Source organism: Lepidochelys kempii, chromosome 7 (genome assembly GCF_965140285.1).
Source record: "Lepidochelys kempii isolate rLepKem1 chromosome 7, rLepKem1.hap1, whole genome shotgun sequence".
NCBI lineage: Eukaryota > Metazoa > Chordata > Testudines > Cheloniidae > Lepidochelys > Lepidochelys kempii.
In genome coordinates, this window is record NC_136386.1 from 51,744,950 (window position 1) to 51,768,415 (window position 23,466).

Consider the following 23,466-nt stretch of genomic DNA (forward strand, 5'->3'; position numbering starts at 1 on the left):
CTGGTGCTTCAGGACTTCTTGAAAAATAACACTAACAGTCCAACAACCTCCTCATGCAGCTCTCTTAGAACTCTTGGGTGCAAGTTATCCAGACAAGTTGATTTTAAAATGTCTAACTTTAGTGTCTCTGGAGGGTGTTAAACAGCAGCTACTAATGTAATCATCACCACATGAGATTATAACATTTTTTCCCCAGATACAAAACAGAAATATTTATTGAACTCTTCTGCATTATTATTTATAAATTTACCATTTCCATCTAATAATGGATAAGTACCATTATCAGGATTCTGGTTGTTCAGGATATATTTTAAAAACTTTGTCCTTAACTCTGCTGGACATAGATTTCTCTTTGTGTCCTTTGCTTCCCTTATCAATTTTCTACAATTCCTAGCTTCTGGGTTATATGCATTTGTGGTGTGTGTGTGGGTGGTGGTTTGTTTGTGTGGTTTTTGGTTTGTTTTTTTTTTTTTTTACTGCTGCCTTTACTTCACCTCTAAAGCAGGTGGCTGTGTGTGTTTTGTTTTTGTTTTTTTTTAGCCAGCACAGACTTCTTAATTGTTGGATTGTGGCTTTTGGGGCATCTAGTAAGATGTTTTCAACCATTCTAAATTTTCATTCACATTTTTTTCTGATTTAAATGCTTTCTCCCAGCTGATTTGGCTCATAATTTTTTTCAGCTTTGTGAAATTGTCCCTATTAAAGCACCAAGTATATATATTACTGGTCTGGACTTTATTCTGTTTGCACATTATAAATGTGGACAAATCGTGAACACTTTTCCTAAGCGACCATTAACTTCTGGGATCAGTCCCTCTTCATCTGTTAGGAAATTGTCAACTATAATGTGCTGCCAGCTCTAAAATATTATAGTTTTCTAAACAAGACTTCCATAATATGTCACTCAAATTGAAGTCCCCTGTGATCATGCAGTATTTTTCTGTGCATTATAAATAGGTGTGTAGATCTCCATGTGTTTCAAGTTCTAGAACTAGTAGCTATTATCTCCTACCTCTTTTTTATTTATAAAGTAGAAGATGAAGACGCACTGTCCTGCTTTTTCAATATCCTGTCAGGTTCTAAACTTTGAATAAGTTAGTCCAACTGAAGAAATTATTTTTCATCTCAAAAGATGGTATTGCTGTTAAAAGCCATTCAGCACTTTAGCAAACTCTGGCTCCAGGTGTCTTGCTGGTGACTTTCACCATTTTAGCAGTTTGGCTTTCTTTACGGCTTTGGCAGCAAATATGTACAGTGCACCTCTAGCCCCGAAATAGATTATGATCGGCATGATTGATAGTCTATTAGGGGCTCATGTCACAGCAGCATATTCTTTGTCAGTTAGACTATCCTGGTACTTTACGTTGCAAGAAAATGAGGTGGAGTGCTGGATCTATCACTTCTTCGCTACCTGGAATTTTTCTGTAGTTTTGTTGAAGTTGTTTCCAGATTTCAACAGTATTTGCAATAGAGAAGGTCACTTTGGAAATAGGTTTCAGTAAATACAGGATATTTTCTACATCTTTATTCTGATTTTGACTGCTTTGGCTCTAATAGTTCCATCTGTTTTTGTCATGACTTTCTTCACAAATTGTAGCAGGATTGGTCCATTCTTAATAAATAGTTCAACACTATCAACAATGTAGACTGCAGACAATGGATTAGATTTTGTAAAATAAAGGACTGTTTTGCCAACTGTCATGATACTGTTGCGAGTCTCACAATAACTGGTATTTTTATTAGAGCCCAAGTGTATAGAGTCACATGAGTATGGGACAATCTCTGTTTTCAGTTAAAAAAAAAAACAAAAACAAAGTTCGTACCTTCCTGACTGCAACAAAACGCCTGGAAATCTGACCCCAATGTATCCTAAAGGTTCCCATCCTAGAAGGCAAATAAGCCAAAAGTATATATTTTTAGATCTTGTGAACTTTTTGTGCCTCAATCATGAGTTTTTTAATTCAAGCAGTGGGTGGATGGTATGGATGTATGTCCATTGCACCTGGGAGCCCCAGTCAAGCTCCCTCCTCCATAGCCCTGTACAAAAACAAAAAAGCGATCCATGCCCCAAAGAACTTGAAATCTATGTATAAGACAAAATAGAAGGATACAGACAGAAGGGAGTATAAGGCAACAGTGTGATGTACTGGTCAGCATGATAGGCAGTGGCCTCAGTACACCAATGGCCTGTTAAGATTTTTTTTTGGTAGGCCTTGCCACAAAGGAGAGTGTTAATGAAGTGTAATAGGGTGGCACCCACCTCTCACAAGTGCCCCCGGTCATGCGTGCGCGTGCCTGCAGTTTTCTCAATTTTTTGGTTCACAGTGCCCCCTGTTGGCTGCTGCTCTTGTCAGGCAGGTCTTCAGTGAGTCACCCGCAATTTGTGTGCAAACAAACAAAACAAACCCCTACGCTGTCCAACTGGGCCTATCTCAACATCTCAGTAGTGACCTGTGGCCCTCCCCGGGCTCAGTCCAACCAACAGGACCTATCTCAGTACCCTAGTTGGCCAGCTTGCACGCAAAGGTTCCTGCTCTGGGGTGGAGCAGCTCACTTCTGGGGCTTCCTCCCTGGAGTTTCTTTACCTGCCCTTTAGTCCTACCCTAACTTTCCAGCTGGTCTATCTCCATTCAGCCCTCTTCCAGGGGGTAACAGGTCCATGTACAGTTCTTCCCTAGGCCTGTCTAAATTCTCTTCTCTCAGGGCACAGCCACTTCCCCAATCCCTATTAAGAGGGAGGGGGACAGAGGACCCAGGCCCACCCACTACTCCAGGTCTCAGTCCATGGACTCTCTGAGTAGCAGCTGCATCCCTTTAACTAACTGCTTTTCTTTGGGCCTGTTCCCAATAGCCTGTCTTAATTGAGTCCTGGCAGCCAGCCAGAAGCTATTCTCTTGCTTCCTCAGTTCCTGCCAGCAACAAACTGCCTGAGCCCTTGCAGCCAGCCAGGAGCACCTCTTGCTCCCGGTCCCTGGTATTGGACTGAACTCACTCTGGCTGTGCAGCTTCTTTTATATAAGCCTGCTGGGCCCTCATTGGCTGCTCCCTGCAGCCTCTCTGATTGGCTGCTTGCCCTGCAGTGACTGCAGTGCTTGGAGGACCTCCCCACTGCTCCTTTCCTGTTATGGGTGTGGCAGCACCCTAAGGCCTCCAACAGGGGCCTTTGGGCCTCATTACAGGAAGGATTTAAGGAAGATAATGCTGTAACTTTGTGGATGTGTATAAGGAGCTCCTCCCAAGCATGAGGGGCAGTGAAGATTGCTTGTTTGCAAACTTAGCAGGTGGGTGGGCGATGGAGGCTAGCATCCTGGACAAGATTGTAGATAGGAGTTGATCCTTCAGTAAGGAATGAGATGACAGATAAGGTGGGGGTTGGGCTTGGAAAGTGAAGATAGGCAGCTTATGTTTGATGTAATAGGAAGGGGGAAAACCAGTGGAGGGATTCATAGGAAGGGGGTGACATGGTCAAAGCAATAGGCTAGGAGAGTGATCTTTGTAGAAGCATTGTGAATGGATATGAACAGGGCAACATTGCATTTGTCAAGGCCAAAGAAAGGAACGTGTGACAAGGGCACTCCCTAGCCTAGATCCTAAGTGGTCAAAGCAGCAGCCAGTTAACCCTGACCTACTAGAGAGAGCAAGGGTAATATAATGGGCCACCGGAGAGTTAGCAGTGGGAAACAGCTGGGTGTGAGCTGTCGCTGTGCCCCCAAGTCTGTATATGGAAACGGCTGCTTGTTGCTGTTTGTATTTGTTACTACTGGTTTTTGTTCTGCTTGGACTCTTTATAAGTTTTCATAAACATGTCCCATGGAAGAAGGGATGACAATTAACTGAAAACTGCTTGACTGCTTTATTTTATGGGCTGGGAAATCAGGGTGATGTTGCAGTTCTTGAGATATGGTATAAGAGCTTAGATGAGAATGTTTGTTGTGTGGATGGATAGGAAAGACTTAACTTAAAGATATTGTGTGGAAAGAATCTGCAAGATTTAGATGTAGCTTGAATATGAGGACTTAAAGGTCCAAATCAAAGATGACTCCCTGATTAGGGACCTGAGTTACAGGCAGGAGATGATGTTGTCCACAGTGATTGAGAAAGGAGCAGGGGGAGAACTTGGTCTGGCAGGGGGTGGGAAGGGGGAGGAGGGAGAGCCTGTCATAGCCATGTTAAGTGTGAGCTGACAGACATCTGCACAGAGATAGCTGAGATTTTGGTTTGGACAGAAGGAATAGAAGGGTAGATCTGTGAGTCTTCAGCATAAAGCTAATTGAATTGTTTGCAAATGAAATTACCCCAAGATTGTGGCAGTGAAGAAAAGTAATAGGTAGTTATTGCTGGAAGCAGGACTGGGAGTCCCATGGTCCTGTTGGAGCAAAAAAGAGAGCTGCTGCTCACACTAAATGGTATTAGAATTGAAGTCTGCCTGAAAAAGTTGGAGGAAATCCTAGTATCCACAAACTTTAGTTGAGGGGTAGTTAAATTTGAGCTCTGTGGAAGAGGTGACACAAGGCCTATAGATTTCATGAAGTTTCATCACTGTTGTCAAAATGAATTTACTATGAAAAAGGCTAGAGAACATTTCAGAATTTATACTCCAAAGCCACAAGCTCAAGTTTGTCCAAAACCATCTCTCTCCTCTTTAAAAAAGAGATTAGAGCTGGGTGAAAGATTAGCAACACTTAATAGGTCAGGAATTCATTATATGTGGGGGGTTTCCATTTGACTTCTAATTAAGCTTTCAGTATCACTCACATAGACTCTAAAGAAGGGAATACCACACTCCAGTTGCTTGCTATAGAGATCTAAAACTCCAATATACAAGAAGATTCTGCAGAGGTAGAACTGACAAAAAATCATGACAGATGGTGAAACCCAAGAAAGAGGGTAGGAAAAGAGACCCTCTACAGGAAAGACTGTCAGTGACAGATGTGGTATTGTGAAACAGGAGAGCTCAGATACCTGAAGATTAAGCAGAAGGGACTTACTGGGCATCATCCAAAATGAGGAGTTGAATAATAACTATATTAATAAGGAAATACAGTTCCGTTTTGATTGGTGTAAACATGCATGTGTAATAGCTGAGCTTAATGTTTAAAATATAGAGTAAATTAATGATTGGGGGCATGGAGTAGAGTTGTGGAGTGAGTGATCTTGAGAAATTCAAGAATGGATGCAGAGGAATCTCCATGGATTCTGTGTAAATCTTCCTCACGTAACTCAAAATGTAATAGGTCAGAGTTGAGTTGCCATGTGTGGAGTAGTATGTCTCTGGGCCTGCAAAAGGTAAGTATTTCCAAATATTTGGGAAGGGAGAATACAGGGGGTTGAGGTTCAGCAATCAGATCAGTCATTTCGAGACTGACGTGATTTTTTTTTTTTTTTTTACTTTGGGGTTTAAGATTGGCAATACAAATGGAAATGATACAGAAAGGAGAATGTGGGTGAGTGGAAGCAAAATGGCTGAGGATGGGAAATTGAGTTTTTTTAAAAAAGGAAAAAGATGGAAGTTTCTAAGAAAAAAAAATTATGCTAAATCCCGGCATACAGAATTGTGCGAACAATATACTTCGCAATGGACATTTGCCAAACAGAGGGGCAGCATGTAGATGGCCTCTTCAGAGATATACAGTTTCCTGCAAAAAACCCTTCCAAAACAACAACAAACATTATGGTGGTTTTTTTTTTGTAGTACACCTCTACCCCGATATGATGCTGTCCTTGGGAGCCAAAAAATCTTACTGCGTTATAGGTGAAACCACGTTATATCGAACTTGCTTTGATCCACCGGAGCATGCAACCCCACCCCCGCGGAGCACTGCTTTACCGCGTTATATCTGAATTCGTGTTATATCTGGTCGCGTTATATCGGGGTAGAGGTGTAATAGTAAGTTTTGACAGACTTCTTCTCTGGGTTTGTAAACATCAATAAAGACAATTTTCTTTCTTTCGGTGTAAGAAAATTCTCAAGCAGTACATTTTGGGTAGTATAAATGTTTCTCTAAACTAAGTGATAAGCTCATTTTGTAATGGTTAATATTTTCTTCCTTGCAAGGAAATGAGTTATACATTTTGTTAAAACACCTAAATAAAACTTTAATTCAAGAATCCTATTTATAGTTGTGTACAGTATACTGGTAATGAGATGGAACTACATGTTAGAGCTCAGTAGCTCTAATCTTAGGGCTGGTCTACAGTGAACATTTAAATTGGTGTATCTACATCTCACAGGACTTGAGAGACTGCACCACTGGATCGCTTCAATGAAGACACTACCGACACCAATGAGTGGGGTTTTCCCACCCGCATAGGTACTCCACCTCGACCTACCACTGCCTACACTGGAGATTAGGTGGGTTTAACTGCATTGTTTGGCGGTGTGAATTTTTGACACCCCGAACAGTATAGGTATACTGACCTAATTTCCTAGTGTAGACCCGATTCTGCCATCACTGTAGTTAATTCACCTCTCTGGGAGGCAGTAGCTAGGTCAGTGGAAGAATTCTTCTGTTGACCTAGCACTGTCTATCCCAGGTGTTAGGTCAGCATTGCTATGTTTCTCAGGTGTGGATTTTTCACACCCCTGAGAGACGTAGCTGTATCGATGTAAGTTTTCAGTGTAGATCAGTCCTAAAACTAGAGGTTCTCTCACTGCTACAAAAAAGTGCTGCAGAGGAGGCTCTTAATATGTTCAAGAGGGAAGGATTCTACCAAGGTGCTTTCTAATCCCCCCCACAAAAGTTGGGGGGGGGGTGCCTGCCCAATATTGGCCATCAAGAAGCAGAATTCCTTCAGAAAATTTGCACTTTTACATACTCTCTCTGGATTCAGTAATTCCTTCCCTTACCCAAAAGGACACATTTCCAGCTCTTGATTTAAAAGGACATTTATTTTCACATATCCAGAAGGCCACCTCGCCTCAAATACCACTTTGACATATGGAAAGGTTTTTGGTACAGGATCCTCCCCCTTTGACCTGTCTGTGGCCCCAGTGCTTTTTACAAAATGCATGTCTGTGGTTGGCACTTACCTATGGTGACAGAGTATTTTTCTAATCTTATTTGAATGATTGGCTTGTCAGCTCTCCCTTGAAGGAGCAGCTCTGTATAGCCATGTTCCACCTCTGTTCTCTAAGTTCATTTCATGGACTAAAACTAGACCAATGTATAGTGTTTGGTGATATAAGTGCTTTCATCTTCTAAAGCTGAAGCTGAGTCTTTATAAAGCAGATACCTAAGACATCCAGAGCTATGTTCTATGATTTACCTTAATTAGACTGGTCAGTTGGGCCTTTTATGGTTATTCATGGGGGAATTCTGTGCCACAAAATTAAAAATTCTGCACACATTATTTTAAAATTCTGCAAATGTTATTTGACAAAATAACACTATATAATCACACCAGTTTAAATTTAAATTATTTTGGTAATTTATTTCAAAATACCTGTCTGTCTGTCTCTCCCACTCCGGAGTAGAGAGTTAAAGAAACCCCTATAATAACCCAGTTCCTGTTTCTCTGCCACCCCCCTGAGCCCAGCCAAAGGACCAGACGCTCAACCTCCCCCCCCCCCCCAGACCCAATCTCCATGGCTCCCCCAGCCCAGACACTCACACCCCCCTACCCCCCAGAGGCCAGCTGCATGGACCCCTGGCAGAGACACTCACCCCCTTCCCCACAGAGCCCAGCCATGGCCCACCTCTGGCCCAGGCACTCTTCTCTCTCCCCTCCCTCCCCCCCCACTCCCCCGAGCCCAGCAGCAGGGCTCCCCCAGCCCAGACATAGCCTTTACCCCCCAGAGGCCAGCTGCATGGACCTCTGGACCAGAAACCCACACCTCCTACCTCTCAGAGCCTAGCCACATCTTCCCCCAAGCCCAGACACTCACACCCTCTACCCCCCAGAAGCCAGCTGTGGGGGCCCCTAGCCCAGACACTCACCCCCCTCCCCTTCTAGAGTCCAGGGATCCAGAGGGAGAAACAGGCTGATACTGGGTCCTTGGCTTGCACAGAGTTTCCCACGCACTGCCACCTCCTTCCTTCAGAGCATGCTGGGAACTGCAGCTTCTGGGAAGGCTCCAGATCCCTCCTCCTGCCTTGTCTCTTATTTATGAGCTGGGCTCTGCTGGGTCTAGCAGCCCCTAGTGGCAACCAACATCTCCGCAGCCCATTTCTGGGGTGGGGGAAGGAAATTCTGCTCACCCAACTGGCTTTTGTGCCAGTGGCTAGAGCTGGAAAGTTAATTTGGCTTGGAGTTAGCTTTCATGGAGAAGTGCTTTGAGTTCTGCAAGAAACACAGGTTTGGATGTGGCAGTGGAGCCTTTGAAAACAACCTAATTTTTCACATGTGTAGTACAAATTAGCAGGGTGGATTTGATTTAAATCACTAGTCAGGAAGACTCGATTTAATCATGGTCTTCTACATAAAAGTGCATTCTTTTTGGTTGTTATAACCTTAATACATATTCGTCACAACTCAGAGATAGATGTAGGTTTCATTTTTAGAAGGTACACCCTATAGATTTTTAAAGTGATTTATTTTGAAAACTTTTCAGATTAGTTTTACCGCTGTATCAAAAAACAAATGATTGTTTGGTTATTTCATTTACCAAAGGTAATTGAAGCAGATATTTTTGAAGTCACTGGAAGGTGAACTATCTCAAGTTCAACCGGTTAATCATCAATATTTGGAGGATTTTCTTGTCATGCTGTATTAGGAGAAGAACATTACCAGACAGACATTTAAATTTTTATTTAACTAAAACAACATTATGTATTCTGGATTTTTTTCTTCAAGAGCAAACATACTATATTTTAACAAAACAAGCATATGAATTTTTGAATTTAGTTAAACATTCGAGTTTTTTAAAATTGTTAACTAAAATATTTAAATAAAATATTTTAAAACAATAGACTGTCAGCCAGGTCAACATGAGAAACTTAAAATATTGGCTTCTTCAGCTAACTCAGGTATCTTCACCTTCCTGTTTTGTTCATAATTGGAAAAGGAAAAACAAGCTTTCCTGCTTTTTCGGGTCCCAAATGATTTCTCAATTTGGAATGAATTAGTCCAAAGGAAGAAAATATTCATTCTACACTGGCAAAAGAAACTACTGCAGTTAAAAGTGAGATTCCCTTCAGCAGTCTCTGAATCCAAGTGCTTAAGTGACTTTCTTTAAAACCTCATCAACAAACATATATTTCTTGAACGGTTCACCCTTAGCTCTGAAGTTTATTATAGTTGGTATTATGGAGGGATGATTACTGGATGTCCATGTCATAGGCAACTCCTCTTCTTCAGCAATTAAGGTTTGACCCTGGTAGCGAATATTGAGAATATTTGCAAGAAAATGAGCTGGAGCTAGTGCTTCCCCCCCCCCCCCTTTTTTTTAAATGCTTGTAATTTAACTCCGTCATTGCATATTTCTCTCTTTAAGATCTCACTCAGTTACTTCCAAATTTCAACAGCATCAGCAGTAAAACAGCTATTTCCCTGCATTTTGTTCAATGCTACAGGAATAGGCTTCAGGGTACTCAGCACGTGTTCAACATTTCTCTTAAGCCCAATGCTGAGAACTGTGGCTGTGACAGTCTCATCTATTTTTTCACGATTTTGTTCACAAACTGTCGTCACATTAGGCCAGTTCTTGATATAGTGCTCAAAACAGTCCACTACTGAGTTCCATTGCATGTCTTCTGGGAGAGTTAGCTTGGTTCCTCCCATTTTTTTTCAGAGCAGCTGCTGCAAAGTGGTTGTTATGGAAGTATTTTGCAATTTCAACAACATTAGCCTTTATTTCTGGAACACTGAAGTCTTTAGCTAAGAGGTGCATCAAATGAGCACTGCAACCGTATGTTACTAGCTTGCGACTCTCTTCTAAATAATTTCTTCTTATCTTGGTTACATTTGCAACTTGTCTGTGACCAAGCTGTGTACTAGACATTTGCATTTTTTTTCAGTTTGTTATAGCTTTTACTGCTACTTCTTGTAAGTATTCTGCTGTGTGTGCATTTCCTGATGTATCAATTGTTTCTGTAACGAAGACATTCCCTTCTTCTGTTGTCACACGGGCACATACAACAGGATCATTGTGGACATTGCTCTGCTCATCAAGACTCAAGTTAACAGTTTCACCCTCTAGACCTTTTGCGCACTGCTCAATTTCTTTTTCATACACTTTTTACCCAGCAATTTGCCTGCAACATCTGCTCTGTTGTGTGGATTGTATCCTGGTCTTAATGACTGAACCATGTTAATGAAGTGTGGGTTCTCAATCAGATAGAAAGGAGAGTTTATTGCATAAACAAACTGGGCAATTTTTTCATCAATTACCTCTTTTTGTAATCTGCTGGTTCTGATCACAAATTTATCTATGGTGGTTTTTGGATGATTGAGATTTTTTTTTTTTTATTTTGTTACAGTTGATATACTGTAGCTCTGTGACATACATGATGTGTCTGTAACACTATAATTGGCAGATAACTCTGAAACTATAGAAAATGATGGTGATCTTGAAGGTGGAATCCTGTATGTTGAGGATGGATTCTCCTAAACAAAGTAAGTCAATGCAGTTATTTAATTACCATACTGCTCATTTAGTATTACTCATTGCATTCACTTACACTCAGTACTACTTTCAAGGTGAAATTGTAAATGGAAAATCTGCCTATTTCAGCTATTTTTTTATCACAACTGCATCTAAAATGATAGTACCATAGCGTAACAACTACATTTTTTTGTTCAAACATGAAAATTCAAGAAAAGTCTAGAAGGAAGACAGGCAGTCCTTAAAAAAAAGTATGAAATAAAAAAGTTTACCATCCTGAAGATCCTGCATGTTCAGATACGTTCCTTCCATCATCTTCAACGCAGCTTCCTCCTGAGAAGTAACACTTCTCATGATGTTGTTTCGTTCGGGCAAGCAGGCCTTGCATTTCTTTGTTGCACTGTTTGCACTTTGCACGCATGCCTGGGGGATAGCTCTGACGAAGTGGATATTCACCCACGAAAGCTTATGCTCCAATACGTGTTAGTCTATAAGGTGCCACAGGACTCTTCGCCGCTTTTACAGATCCAGACTAACACGGCTACCCTTCTGAGCATTGGCCTGCTAAACCCAGGGTTGTGAGTTCAATCCTTGAGGGGGCCATTTAGGGATCTGGGACAAAAATTGGGGATTGGTCCTGTTTTGAGCCAGGGGTTGGAGTAGATGACCTCCTGAGGTCCCTTCCAACCCTGATATTTTATGATTCACTGAAGAGAGCAGGTGCATCCAAATGAATTCTCCTCCGAGATGTAGGATGGAATTCAGGTTGACTATTTTGAGTTATTTATTAAGAACTGGCCTTTCCAGTTTCCATCACAAAATGGATGAAACTCTCACAGCCAAAATAGTCAACATCTGACTAAAAGGAATTGGAGAAGATGTGCTGAATATACTGAAACGTATTTCCGTGGTCTTGAACAAACTGCAGAAAGATTGATTCTGTATTGCTGATGGACGTATTGGAGCATAAGCTTTCATGGGTGAATATCCACTTCGTCAGATGCATGTCATGAATCCGTCGAAGTGGGTATTCACCCACAAAAGCTTATGCTCCAATACGTGTTAGTCTATAAGGTGCCACAGGACTCTTTGCCGCTTTTACAGATCCAGACTAACACGGCTACCCTTCTGATATATTGCTGATGTCTCTCTTGAAGTTCTTTGCCAAGTTCAAGAGCAATGAAGAAGAATACTCAATGACAAAGTTAAATTGCAGGCAATAAAGAAGTGGATGGATCAAGCACTTAACTGCACTTTCTTGACAATATTCTCAACCCAAAGTACCAAGGTAGATGCTTAAATGCTGAAGAAGGTGCCCCATTGTATTTTCCACTGCATGCATCCAGTGAAGTGAGCTGCAGCTCACAAAAGCTTATGCTCAAATGAATTTGTTAGTCTCTAAGGTGCCACAAGTACTTTTCTTTTTGCGGATACAGACTAACATGGCTACTACTCTGAAACCTGCTTTGACATCGACATCTAATAATCATCCATCAGTCATGCCAACCATACTAAATTTCAGGGCTGGAGGTGAACCATTCAAGCATTACATGTGTGCTGATGATGTTTTAAAGAAATTCACAGTACTGAACTGATGGAAGTCATTAGCTAAAGCTCCTAGACCCAGAGTTTATTAAAGTGATAAACTATCTTTTGACTACAGTTGTCTCTTCTGCAGGCATAGAGAGAATGTTTTCTTCATTTGGACTAACTGGATAAATCAATTTGGATTGAAAAAGCAAGAAAACTTTTCTCCCTTCCAGTCTGTGAATAAAAATGAGGGAGGGGTGAGATCTTACTAATTTTATAAGTTTGAAGGACAGTCTAAATAATTTAGGAGACTGGCTCATTTTCAAGAGACTAAGGTGAGTAAGAACTTACGCTCCAGTCACTTTCATTTAGGCATATTTGAAAACTTTCCCAGGCTGACCTGAAATCCGTTTAATTCACTGACTACAGTTAATCCTTCTGTTTAATAAATCACTTATTAAATTGCCATCAAATGAGCACAGGCAGCCAGACATCCAAGGCTGAGCCTCAGCCATGAAGGGTCTCCAGAGGATGTGGAGAGCAAAAGAAAGTGAAATTATATACAAAAATACAGATTTATCAAACCTGTGTACTTCCAATCCTCTTATATGGATCAGAAACATGGATGTTGCTTAAACAAGACATCAGGATGCTGGAGGCAGTTCATATGCCTTGCCAGCAGTGACTGCTGGGCATAAAGTGGTTTGATTTTAATTGGGATGAATTACTAAGAACTGACCTTGAGAGGATTGTCATCATCAATCACTGCTTGTTGGCACCTTTTTAGTCATATAACCTGCATCGGAGATAAAGTCCCACACACATGGAACCCTGAAGATAAGGGTTGAGGTCAGAAAGGGACGTTGCCTGGCCGTGGACTGGTGGCAGCCACATGGCCATCCATGATTAGCCTGGCTGTACCAGATCAGTAATAACCCTGTGGAGCTTTTAGTTGCTTTAAAATAAAGCCATACAAGGTGGCCATGGACATTCAGCAGTATGGACTCTTGCTGTCCGAGGGTGGTGGTGGTGGTGAATAAATCATATAGTTGTTCTTGTGAAGCACTCTTTTGATAGAGAAGTTTATGTATCCAAAACATTTAAACAAAACAACCCAAATAAAAATAATTTTTTATTTGTTGGGGGTGTGTGTGTGTGTGTGTGTGTGTGTGTTTAAATTCAGGTTGCCATTCTAATGCAGCTTGACATGAATCACAAGCAAAAAAAAAAGTTAACTAGTAAATACGATATCATTCACCATTTTCTAATGTACTAAAAATGTACAATTAATAAGAATCTGTAAATATTAAGCTATATAACTGCTTAAATAAATGGAGGATAGGTCCATCAGTGGCTATTAGCCAGGATGGGCACGAATGGTGTCCCTAGCCTCTGTTTGCCAGAAGCTGGAAATGAGTGACACGGGATGGATCACTTGATGATTACCTGTTCTGTTCATTCCCTCTGGGGCACCTGGCACTGGCCACTCTTGGAAGATAGCATATTGGGCTAGATAGACCTTTGGTCTGACCCAGTAGGGCCATTCTTATGTTCTTACCTTTTCTTTCCATTTTACTCAACTTTTCCATTTTGTACTTGTAATTTTCTGTTTTGTTTAAATCAAAGCTTTCCACTAGATGATTTCAGTCAATCCACCCTGACTCTGGGGGGAATGCTTTTGTGCTACTTTGGACAGATCAGTTCAGCTATTCCTTCCCTCACATCGTACTACTGCCTTGGGTTCTATGGAAGATGCAGTTGGATGATAGGGCATGAGTCATCCTTATCACCCCCAAATGGCCCAGACAGTTCTGGTTTCCAGCTTTCCTACAGATGTCATCCCCTCCACCTTTAAACAGTAAGTTCTTCCCTGATCTCTTGACTCGGCAGAATGGCATAGTCCGGCATCCCAACCCAAATGTGCTTCATCTCACGGCTTGGTTCCTATTCTGAAGCCATGCAAACCATTCTTAATATCACAGAAGACTCCAACAAGAAATGTTACTTAGCCAAGTAGAAAGGTTTCTATGTCTGGGTCCAGCCAATTCAGATCTTAGACAGTGGATATTTCTACTATTGTAGACTGTCTTCTTACTCTAAAGACGATGGGCCTTTCCCTTAGCTGGCTACAGGTTCACCTGGTGGCCATCAGTGTATGTCACCTGCCATCAGACAGTTACTCCATCTTTAATGCCAGAAGTTTGTGAAGGGACTGGAGATCAAGCCTGCCCTGTCCTGTTGATGGCCTTCTGTGACAAGATAACTGGTTCTGTGGATGTGTTGTTCCTTGACTTTAGCAAAGCTTTTGACACGGTCTCCCACAGTATTCTTGCCAGCAAGTTAAAGAAGTATGGGCTAGATGAATGGACTATAAGGTGGATAGAAAGCTGGCTAGATTTTCAGGCTCAACGGGTAGTGATCAATGGCTCCATGTCTAGTTGGCAGCCGGTATCAAGTGGAGTGCCCCAAAGGTCAGTCCTGGGGCTGGTTTTGTTCAATATCTTCATAAATGATCTGGAGGATTGTGTGGATTGCACCCTCAGCAAGTTTGCAGATGACGCTAAACTGGGAGGAGAGGTAGATACGCTGGAGGGTAGGGATAGGATACAGAGGGACCTAGACAAATTGGAGGATTGGGCCAAAAGAAATCTGATGAGGTTCAACAAGGACAAGTGCAGAGTCCTGCACTTAGGACGGAAGAATCCAATGCACCGCTACAGACTAAGGACCGAATGGCTCGGCAGCAGTTCTGCAGAAAAGGATCTAGGGGTTACAGTGGACGAGAAGCTGGATATGAGTCAACAGTGTGCCCTTGTTGCCAAGAAGGCCAATGGCATTTTGGGATGTATACGTAGGGGCATTGCCAGCAGATCGAGGGACGTGATCATTCCCCTCTATTCGACACTGGTGAGGCCTCATCTGGAGTACTGTGTCCAGTTTTGGGCCCCACACTACAAGAAGGATGTGGAAAAATTGGAAAGAGTCCAGTGGAGGGCAACAAAAATGATTAGGGGACTGGAACACATGACTTATGAGGAGAGGCTGAGGGAACTGGGATTGTTTAGTCTGCGGAAGAGAAGAATGAGGGGGATTTGATAGCTGCTTTCAACTACCTGAAAGGGGGTTCCAAAGAGGATGGCTCTAGACTGTTCTAAGTGGTAGCAGATGACAGAACGAGGAGTAATGGTCTCAAGCTGCAGTGGGGGAGATTTAGGTTGGATATTAGGAAAAACTTTTTCACTAGGAGGGTGGTGAAACACTGGAATGCGTTACCTAGGGAGATGGTGGAATCTCCTTCCCTAGAAGTTTTTAAGGTCAGGCTTGACAAAGCCCTGGCTGGGATGATTTAATTGGGGATCAGTCCTGCTTTGAGCAGGGGGTTGGACTAGCTGACCTCCTGAGGTCCCTTCCAACCCTGATAATCTATGATTCTATGGGGCTGGAGATCAAGTCAACCGTGGTGAGAGGGGCAGGAGCTGGAGAGCGAGGCCACCCCACACAGAAGTGGCTCCTGTCCTGGGGGCTGGGCCTAGCTCTCTGCTCTTGGCATTGTGACCTTGGGGTCTCATTGTCTCAGGGTTCTTTGTTTAGTCTCCTCTGTGTGAACAAGCATCAGAGGAAGGATGAGGCTCATGAATCTCCATTCTAGGTTCTGGAAGGAAGTGTGCTCTAGTGGTCACAGTTCTCCCTCCCCCTTCCCCCCCTTTCCCTCCAGACTTTTCCAGTTTTCCCCTCAACTCTTCCCCTACGCTTCTAGTTTCAGTCTCCAACCCCTGGGCTCCTCATTCAGTCTCTTCCCCCTACCTATCACCTTTCTCTCCTCTCTTCCCCCCCCCCCCCCACACGTCTTGTCCTCTCTATATCTTAGTGAGGCCACTTCCTGCTCCATGCTGCTTGGGAGCCTGCAGAGAGCTTTGAGAGCACAGAAAAAGTAGTCTCCTTGCTCTCAGTTCTGGCATCCAGCAGGGTGTAGGAGCTGGGAAAAGCAATTGCAGGGAAAGTCCTGCTGGGCCCCTGCATGCTTGGGCTGGAGCATGCTCCATGAACTCTTGGGAGAATTTAGCTGCCAAACTCTAACAAAAGTCTCCAAGGAGGTGGGACCTCAGATTTTTCAAAGGTTTATAATTTGGCAAAATTTGCTTCTTTTTTCTTCCTTTTCCCCCTTCCCATGGGCACAGCAAAAGGCACAATGGCTATCCCCACAAGCAAAATACCAAGTCCCTGTTCCAAAGCTTCTCAACAAAATGATTGTCAGAATTTTTGGGTGATTTTTTTTTTCCTCCCCCGATTTCAGAAACAGCTGAAACATTTTGTGGAAATTTTTCCCAAAAATCAATCTGAGGCAGACAGCTGGTGTGGAAAAACTTCAGCCTAGAAGGTTAAAATATGGCAAAGTTATAAGCAACTAAAACCAAGGTCTTACAATGGGAAATGTTGGGCAACCTTAAGTCTAAGTAGTACTACCTGTTCCACCTACAAATAAATGTCCCTGTTTTGGGGTAACTGCATCTCTGATCTTTAGACATGACAAATCCTGCATCTTGGCATGGGATTAGACTAGATGACCTTTGCAGTCCCTTCTAACCCTCTGATTCTATGACCCACTCCATGGTCTGCTCAAGAGAGACCCCCTTTGGTTTCAGGCCTCTGGCTGTCACCTGTCAGTCACCGGGGACACAGATCCTCTTCCCCCAGACCGAGGATTTAAGCTGCAGTCTCCCTGCAATTCCCAGAAGTTCAAGAAGCAAGTACAGTACTATGTTAAATGTAAACTACCAAAAAAAATCAAGGGAAATCAGGATTTTTCTTCTGCATGGTAGTTTCAAAACTGTATTAAGTCAATGTTAACTTTTGAAAGAACATAACGGTTTGCTGAGCGTTACAAATATTTCAGAGTTATGAGCAACCTCCCTTCCCAAGGAGTTCGTAACTCTGGGGTACATTTTACATTATCTCTGATTTTTTTTTTTTTTTGGGTCCTATTTTAAAACAATCCAAGGTCTAAACACATACTGAGCTTACCTTGAGCCCTTCAGACCCTTCGAGTTGGGTTTGCCCCCTTGGTTACAGGTTCAAGTTGGGTTTTTTAATCAAACCTGAGGTGCTGTAGTCAGCTTATGCTGACACTTTATACAGTTGTGGAGCCTTTGTTTCCCGGGCTTCCTGAAGCAGGTAAAAGAAGTCAATACTCCTTTGATGGAGGAGGAGCAGGGGGCCAAAATTCTGATGGTGGGTGTCTGTATGGCCAGTTTTGGTATTTTGTGTGAATCACGCCCTTGTGATTCCAGGTTCTCCAGGAAGTCCAGCCAGTGAGCCAGGAACACACACATGCATATATAATTTATTGATTGAAAGGTCTGTGGATAGTCTGTGGGTCCATGTCGACTAGTATGTCTCAGTACACTAATCTTTCAAGTTTTCAGGCTTCCAAGGTCTGGCTTACAAAAATGCAGGTAACCTCTATAATGTGGATGCAGTAGTCTCAAAGATATATGCCTTTGTTCATCATGTCTGTCACAAAATGGTCAGAGGATGTGTCCAGTGCCAAGGCTCCTTATGTGGGTGCTGTAATAATGCCATCACTGCTAGAGAAGCTGGCCTTGGCAGTGTGGAAGCAACAGGAGCTGGACCAATACCAGTAAGGGCTGAAAAAAGATTTTTACAGCTGAGTGCTTCCAATTTTAATAAACATCCATCCTAAGGCCTATCCGTTGTCTGCACAAAGAGCAAAGACCAGGTGTACTCCTATCCCATCCCCTGGCCGTAGGTGGGTGAGAGATTCCTGTTCTCTGGGGTACCATTAAGTGCAGCACCATCTTTGTCATTTTGTTAGCAAACAACACAGTTTCATCCTGTTGCCTGGCTGGGGAAACTCTCTCTCTCTCTCTCTCTCTCCCCATTGTGCATGTGTTCTCCAGTGCTGTAAACAGGGACTGATGCAGCTCTGTGACTTGGGTCTTGTCCCACTCACTGTTAGACCTCCACCCCCGAAGCATCGTGAAGCCACATCATGGGCTGGGTTAACTGCCATTAGGAATTGAAATCCATTAGGGCTCTCCATGCCATAGTGGAATTCTATTCCCACAACTGACTGTCCAGGATCAGCTCTAATGCCTCTGCTATATTACAGATACAGCTAACAAATTCCATCCAAAGGTCTCCACAAAGGGTTCAGAAATTGTCCACAATCTTTCCAGAATCTTGAAACTTGCATGTTAAGGACAGGCCTAAAACATGGCTCATCTGGAAACTGAATTAGGGGGATGGCGAGGAAAAGCAAACACACTGTTCTGAGACATATGTTTAGGATGGGAAATGTCAGTTTTTTCCATTCTCCTAGCATATTCACTTTGCTTTTTTTACAAGCATGTTTTGAGTAGGCATGGTCTTGGGAATGCCTCCGTGCACACAAGAAATACCCTCCAGCTAAGCAGAGATATTGGTGTGGTAACTTTCAGCTAACAGGAACCACTTTGTTGTATCCTCCTGTGACTTTAGGGAGTTATTGAGCAAATTGTGTCTTAAAGCTCGTGTGATAACTTCTAAAGACCTTGGACTGAGTTAAGGAAATGTCATCATTGAATCCCTTCCATGGAAACTAATCATCTGATTCATGCTTTGCAGGGTGAGCCTGGTGTGGGTTTCCTTTCCACTAGCTGAAGCTGCCAAGCTAGCTTATTTTAAAAGAACCCTATGTAATTGCAGAGGGGAGAGGGAGAGTGACTCATTATAAAAATGGAACAAAATAGTAAGCCTGTTATGCTCCATTGCTGTAGAAAATCTTTTCTAAGAAATGCATAGGTTCCATATAAAGCCCCAGAAAAACCAGTCTTTTAATTCACAGAATGTTTTTCACAGAATGTTCTATCCCAGTTGCTGTAAAAACCCCTCAAAGTGCAAGCCATAGGTGACATCGTTCTGGATGCTTTGCTTCAGGATTTGTTGGCCTTAGTTAATAAAAAAGTATCCAGCACATTTAAGGTAGTTTTTATATATATGTACATTTATTAAAACATGTTTTGCAGTTAAAGCTAAGGAAGTATTAAATTTAGTTGTTAATGTAGTGTGAATTGTACTCATTGTTTCTGGTCATCTGTCTTTCAAGTTTTTCAAATGCATAGATCACCTTCTCTCCCACTTCATTTTTATGCATAGATTAGAAAAAGAAAATAAGCTCTTTCTTTTTCAACTCCCAATTGATATCTCACCTGTGAACAAGCTAGTCATTGAACTGAACTAGTTGAATAAACTGGAATAAAGGAATATCATCTCTGCACCTGCAGAAGAGGCTACTGTTGGTCATACTTCAAAAAGCTTTGGTTCCAAGCGGTTAGCCAGTTACTTCTACTAGTTCAGTGGTTTGAATTTCTTTAAATCTTTGGCAGTAAACCTATAAACCTGGCCAGGCGCCTTCGCACCATAACGGATCTTGTGATCATTGGGCGGTTCACTCAAGGTCTGCTGTGCCAAAAATAAAAAACAAAAGGGTTAAACATTTTTAAATAAACAAGTTGTTACCTTTTTATTTAAAATTTTTACTAAAAATTTGCCTTATTATGGTTTTCTGTCATGTTAGATCATGATTCCTACAGAGGACAGCTTCCTTATTTACCAGATCAGTAGTCGGGGTCACCAGTGTTAAGTGTTTGGCTGCGTGTGTGTGTTCTCCCTGTGTGCTGTCCCAGCTCTGCGCAGACAGCCAGCACAGCAGATCTCGAGTGAGCCACCCAATGACCACAAGATCCTTTAAGGTGCAAAGGCACCCAGCCAGGTTTATTGTCGTCAAAGCACAGTAATAGTACCTGGTAGACTACGAGGATACTAACGCATGTATGCCTGTGACAATGGATGCAGCTCAGTGAATGGTGGGACCTTTTTATTCCTCCCTCAGCTGGACAAAGATACTCCCTCTGAGATACGTCTTTATACCCTGATATAAACAAGTTAGTAGTGCCTCTGACAGAGTTACTGCCACCTGATGTGGCTAGTTATAACCCATTACCTTGTACATGTTGGTTTGATCAAAACATCTCTATTACGTATGGTCATCCTGACTTTAACCCCTTTTAAAAGAGAATGTGTTCCTGTTACCTTTAGGGACTGTTTGTATACCATTCTTGGTATGGGGTGTTCTGGTACCACCCTTTGGAAATGTGTTTTTGTGCGTAGCACTTCTTAGGAATGTGTGTGTTTGCAATATCAGCCCTGTTCTTGCCAGATTCGGTAAGCAGGGCCTGCCTGATACCAGGCCTCTAATACAAGGGCTTCTGTCTCTGACGGTCTTGCTACTACAGGGATGAGTGTCCTTGAAACTGGCTGTGCAAGGAGATGATTGCTTTCAAGAGCCCATATAGCATATTAATGGAGCTTACTGCTTTAGGAATCTGTCCACTGCACTGTGATCATTCCATCAGTTCTCTTCCTGCATATCAGGAAAGTACTCAATCTACATGGGTAGTCCTGGATGTCAGGAAGGAGTGGAAAGCCTCTGGTACTTTTATAGTTAAAAATACATATTCTGTTGGCTCAGCATGGCAGGGGTATAGCTCTGGCCATCACTTTAACAGAATATTTGTGTAGACATTGATTGGCATTCCCAAAGAGGAACTTTCTCGGAGAAAGCAAAAGATTTAGAAAGGAGCCAGAGGATACTACTTGCGCTCTTTTGCTTCCCCTGTCTTGAGTCTACAAGACACACAAAGAACTATTAAGCACTGCTGCATGAAACTATTGGTCTCCCCTCCTCCTTTACCCTGTGATTTACTATGGGAAACAGACAATCACATGTGTTCTTGGGTACCAGATATCCCAGGAGAATTGTCCTGTTCCTCTGGATTCAGTAGGCTTCCAAGCATTTTCCTTAGTTTTTCAGCCACTTTCTACATTAGAAATGTATCCACTTGTGTTCTAACAATGATTTGATTTGTTTATCTGGCCTAGATACCTGATTCCCCACTTCACATCTGGTTCTGTTTCTCCCTCTTCCAAGTCCACGTAGTCCTTTGCCCCACCGTGCAGCATGTATCCTTAGGGTTGTGAGGTTTTAAGAGGAAGGTGAATTGGTCAAAACTGATGCCATACACAGCAGTCTTAACAAACAAGTGTACCACTTTTCAAAGTTCTTGCTGATTGGGGACATCGAGATAATCGGTCACTCAGTTTCTAGCATCTGTATTATATAATAGACAAACATTTCTGTTATATTTGTCAAGCCCCGTTTGTTTGTTTGTTTTCTAGCTATGGCAGCCATTCGGAAAAAGCTGGTTATAGTGGGTGATGGTGCCTGTGGAAAGACCTGTCTGCTGATTGTATTTAGCAAAGACCAGTTCCCTGAAGTTTATGTTCCCACAGTGTTTGAAAATTATGTAGCAGATATTGAAGTGGATGGAAAGCAGGTAGGTACACATTTCTGCAACAGTTAAACATCACCTGTGTATGTGAAACCTCTAGAGAGATGTATGTCCTTATAGGACCTAAAACGTGTTTGCAACACGTTTGGGGAGAAAGATGTCTTATGAGTGGTGGTGTGCCTAGAGCTGGCTTTTCTTTAAATGTCAGCAAAATCCCACCAGCTGTCTTTGAGTTGAGAAGGTTATAAAAAATGCAGTTGTCCAGGGTATGATCTTGTTGCAGTAACTTATTTTTCTGGCAGTGGTGGGTGGAATAATGCAAGGATGTCGTCTTGTGAAGAGAAGAGAGTGGGTGGCAGCATTTCTGGATAGGTTAGCTGGTTCATTATTTTAGCAGTTCCACTGGTCATAATTTTGCAAACATTATGGTTCCTCTTCATGGGCCTCTATATATATTTCCACTTGTGGGAGTTACCTTTTGGGGTAAGTTTGCAAAACAATGTCTGGGGTTTAGCATGCGAGTGCCTTCTGGCAGCACTGACATCAGCCACCCTAGTCTCCATCAAACAGAATGCATCCTCTAGCTGCCTCTGCTCCTTCTCCATCACCACCAGTAGTGAGAGGGGCCCTCTCTGGTGTCCAAGTTGACTAAGACAACTTTGATAAATAGCTAATAAGGATAGTCTAATTAAGAAGCTCAGAAAATAATTTTAAGTATGCCTCCCGAGCTTTTACCTCTGGGCCCTAAGGCTCTCCCAAGCAAGGGCAAACGTGCCTGGCCCTGATCCCAAAATGGGGTTTCAAAAGGTGTGCCTCTTTCCAGACCACAATCTGATATGCATGTACATTGCCATCTGTGTCTGGGCAACACATCTCAGTGTGTGATAAGTGGCACTTTCACTTCTGGAACCAACAGGGGTAGATCTCAGGCCCACCTGGCTGCCTAAAGCCTTCAACCAAAGCAACATAGGGCCCTGTTCTGGCACTTAGACCAGACAGAACCAGATTCAGTGCCGAGGTCTTTACCTGTGTCACCCAAGAACACTATTTCCTCAGCTCCAGAACCACCCACCATAAAGGTCTTGACACAGGATCCCTCTAGCCCCAGTGGCTGCAGTCAAAGCCATCAAGCCTCAGCTGGCACCAACACAGGAGGCTTCCTCCTGCACACCAAGCATTCAGTAATCTAAGCTGGTTATGCTGCCAGCGGCACCAACTACACGGAACCCCTTCTCCAGCTCAGGCAGATTTCTGCTCCAGGCTCATGCACAGACCATCTCTGCATTGGAAAAGGAGTGCCACCAGTGCAAAAGGACAGAGAAAACACGTTATCGAGGAGGGAGGACATAGAAAGAACAAATAGCACCTTCTGTTCTAACACAGGTCCCCAGTGAGAGAGCGTGTGCAAAAGAACAGCCCCCAGCATCAGCCAGAACAGCAAGGCCATCTTCCAGCGCCAGATACATTCATGCCTGTGCCCTGAAGAATATTGCTACTGAGGATTCCTTGAATGCTGTCAATACTTGCTAGTCAGAGATCTGGCCCACCAGTTAGAATCCTAGCCTCTCCAATGCATTATTCCTCATCCAGCCCAAAATCTTCAGCTAGCCCCTGGCTGGGTTTATTCCACTCTAAGGTTGACATGGAGCACCTTTGAATTGAAGAGTCCCTTTTGGCAACCTCGCACTGGGACTCGTGACCATTCACTTCCCCACAGGCATGGGGTCCTGAAAAGACTTTATACAAGGCTTGCTTCAGTTAATAATGTGGCCCTCTATGCAGGATTCAGTGAAGACCTTGTTGAATGAAGCAATATTTCCACTTTCCAGGTCACTATAGTATACAACTCCAGAAGGGTTTCCATTGATTCCAGCAACAATGGCCATCACCAGCACTAATGCTATCAGCACCAGGTCCTTGGCATCTATCTGACTACCACTCCCTGATGCTCAAGATCATAAGATGGGCCAGTTGATTGGGATGGCGATGATCCACAGGAACCAGATAAGTCCCCTATTGGGAATATTACAGATGCCACTTCCC

At 42.8% G+C, this 23,466-nt stretch overlaps 1 protein-coding gene across 2 annotated transcripts in view; it reads left to right on the top strand.

Moving 5' to 3' along the window:
• The window catches only part of RHOA (ras homolog family member A), a 64,340-nt gene that overhangs the window by 20,890 nt on the left and 19,984 nt on the right, over window positions 1-23,466 (top strand). Inside the window, exon 2 of one of the 2 annotated variants that reach the window (XM_073352704.1) lies at window positions 21,311-21,468. The exons of the other annotated variant lie outside the window; for it this stretch is intronic. Coding sequence (XP_073208805.1) covers window positions 21,313-21,468 — 156 coding nt within the window. The 5' untranslated portion in view covers window positions 21,311-21,312. The remainder of the gene's footprint in view (window positions 1-21,310; window positions 21,469-23,466) is intronic. 2 annotated transcript variants of the gene reach the window in all.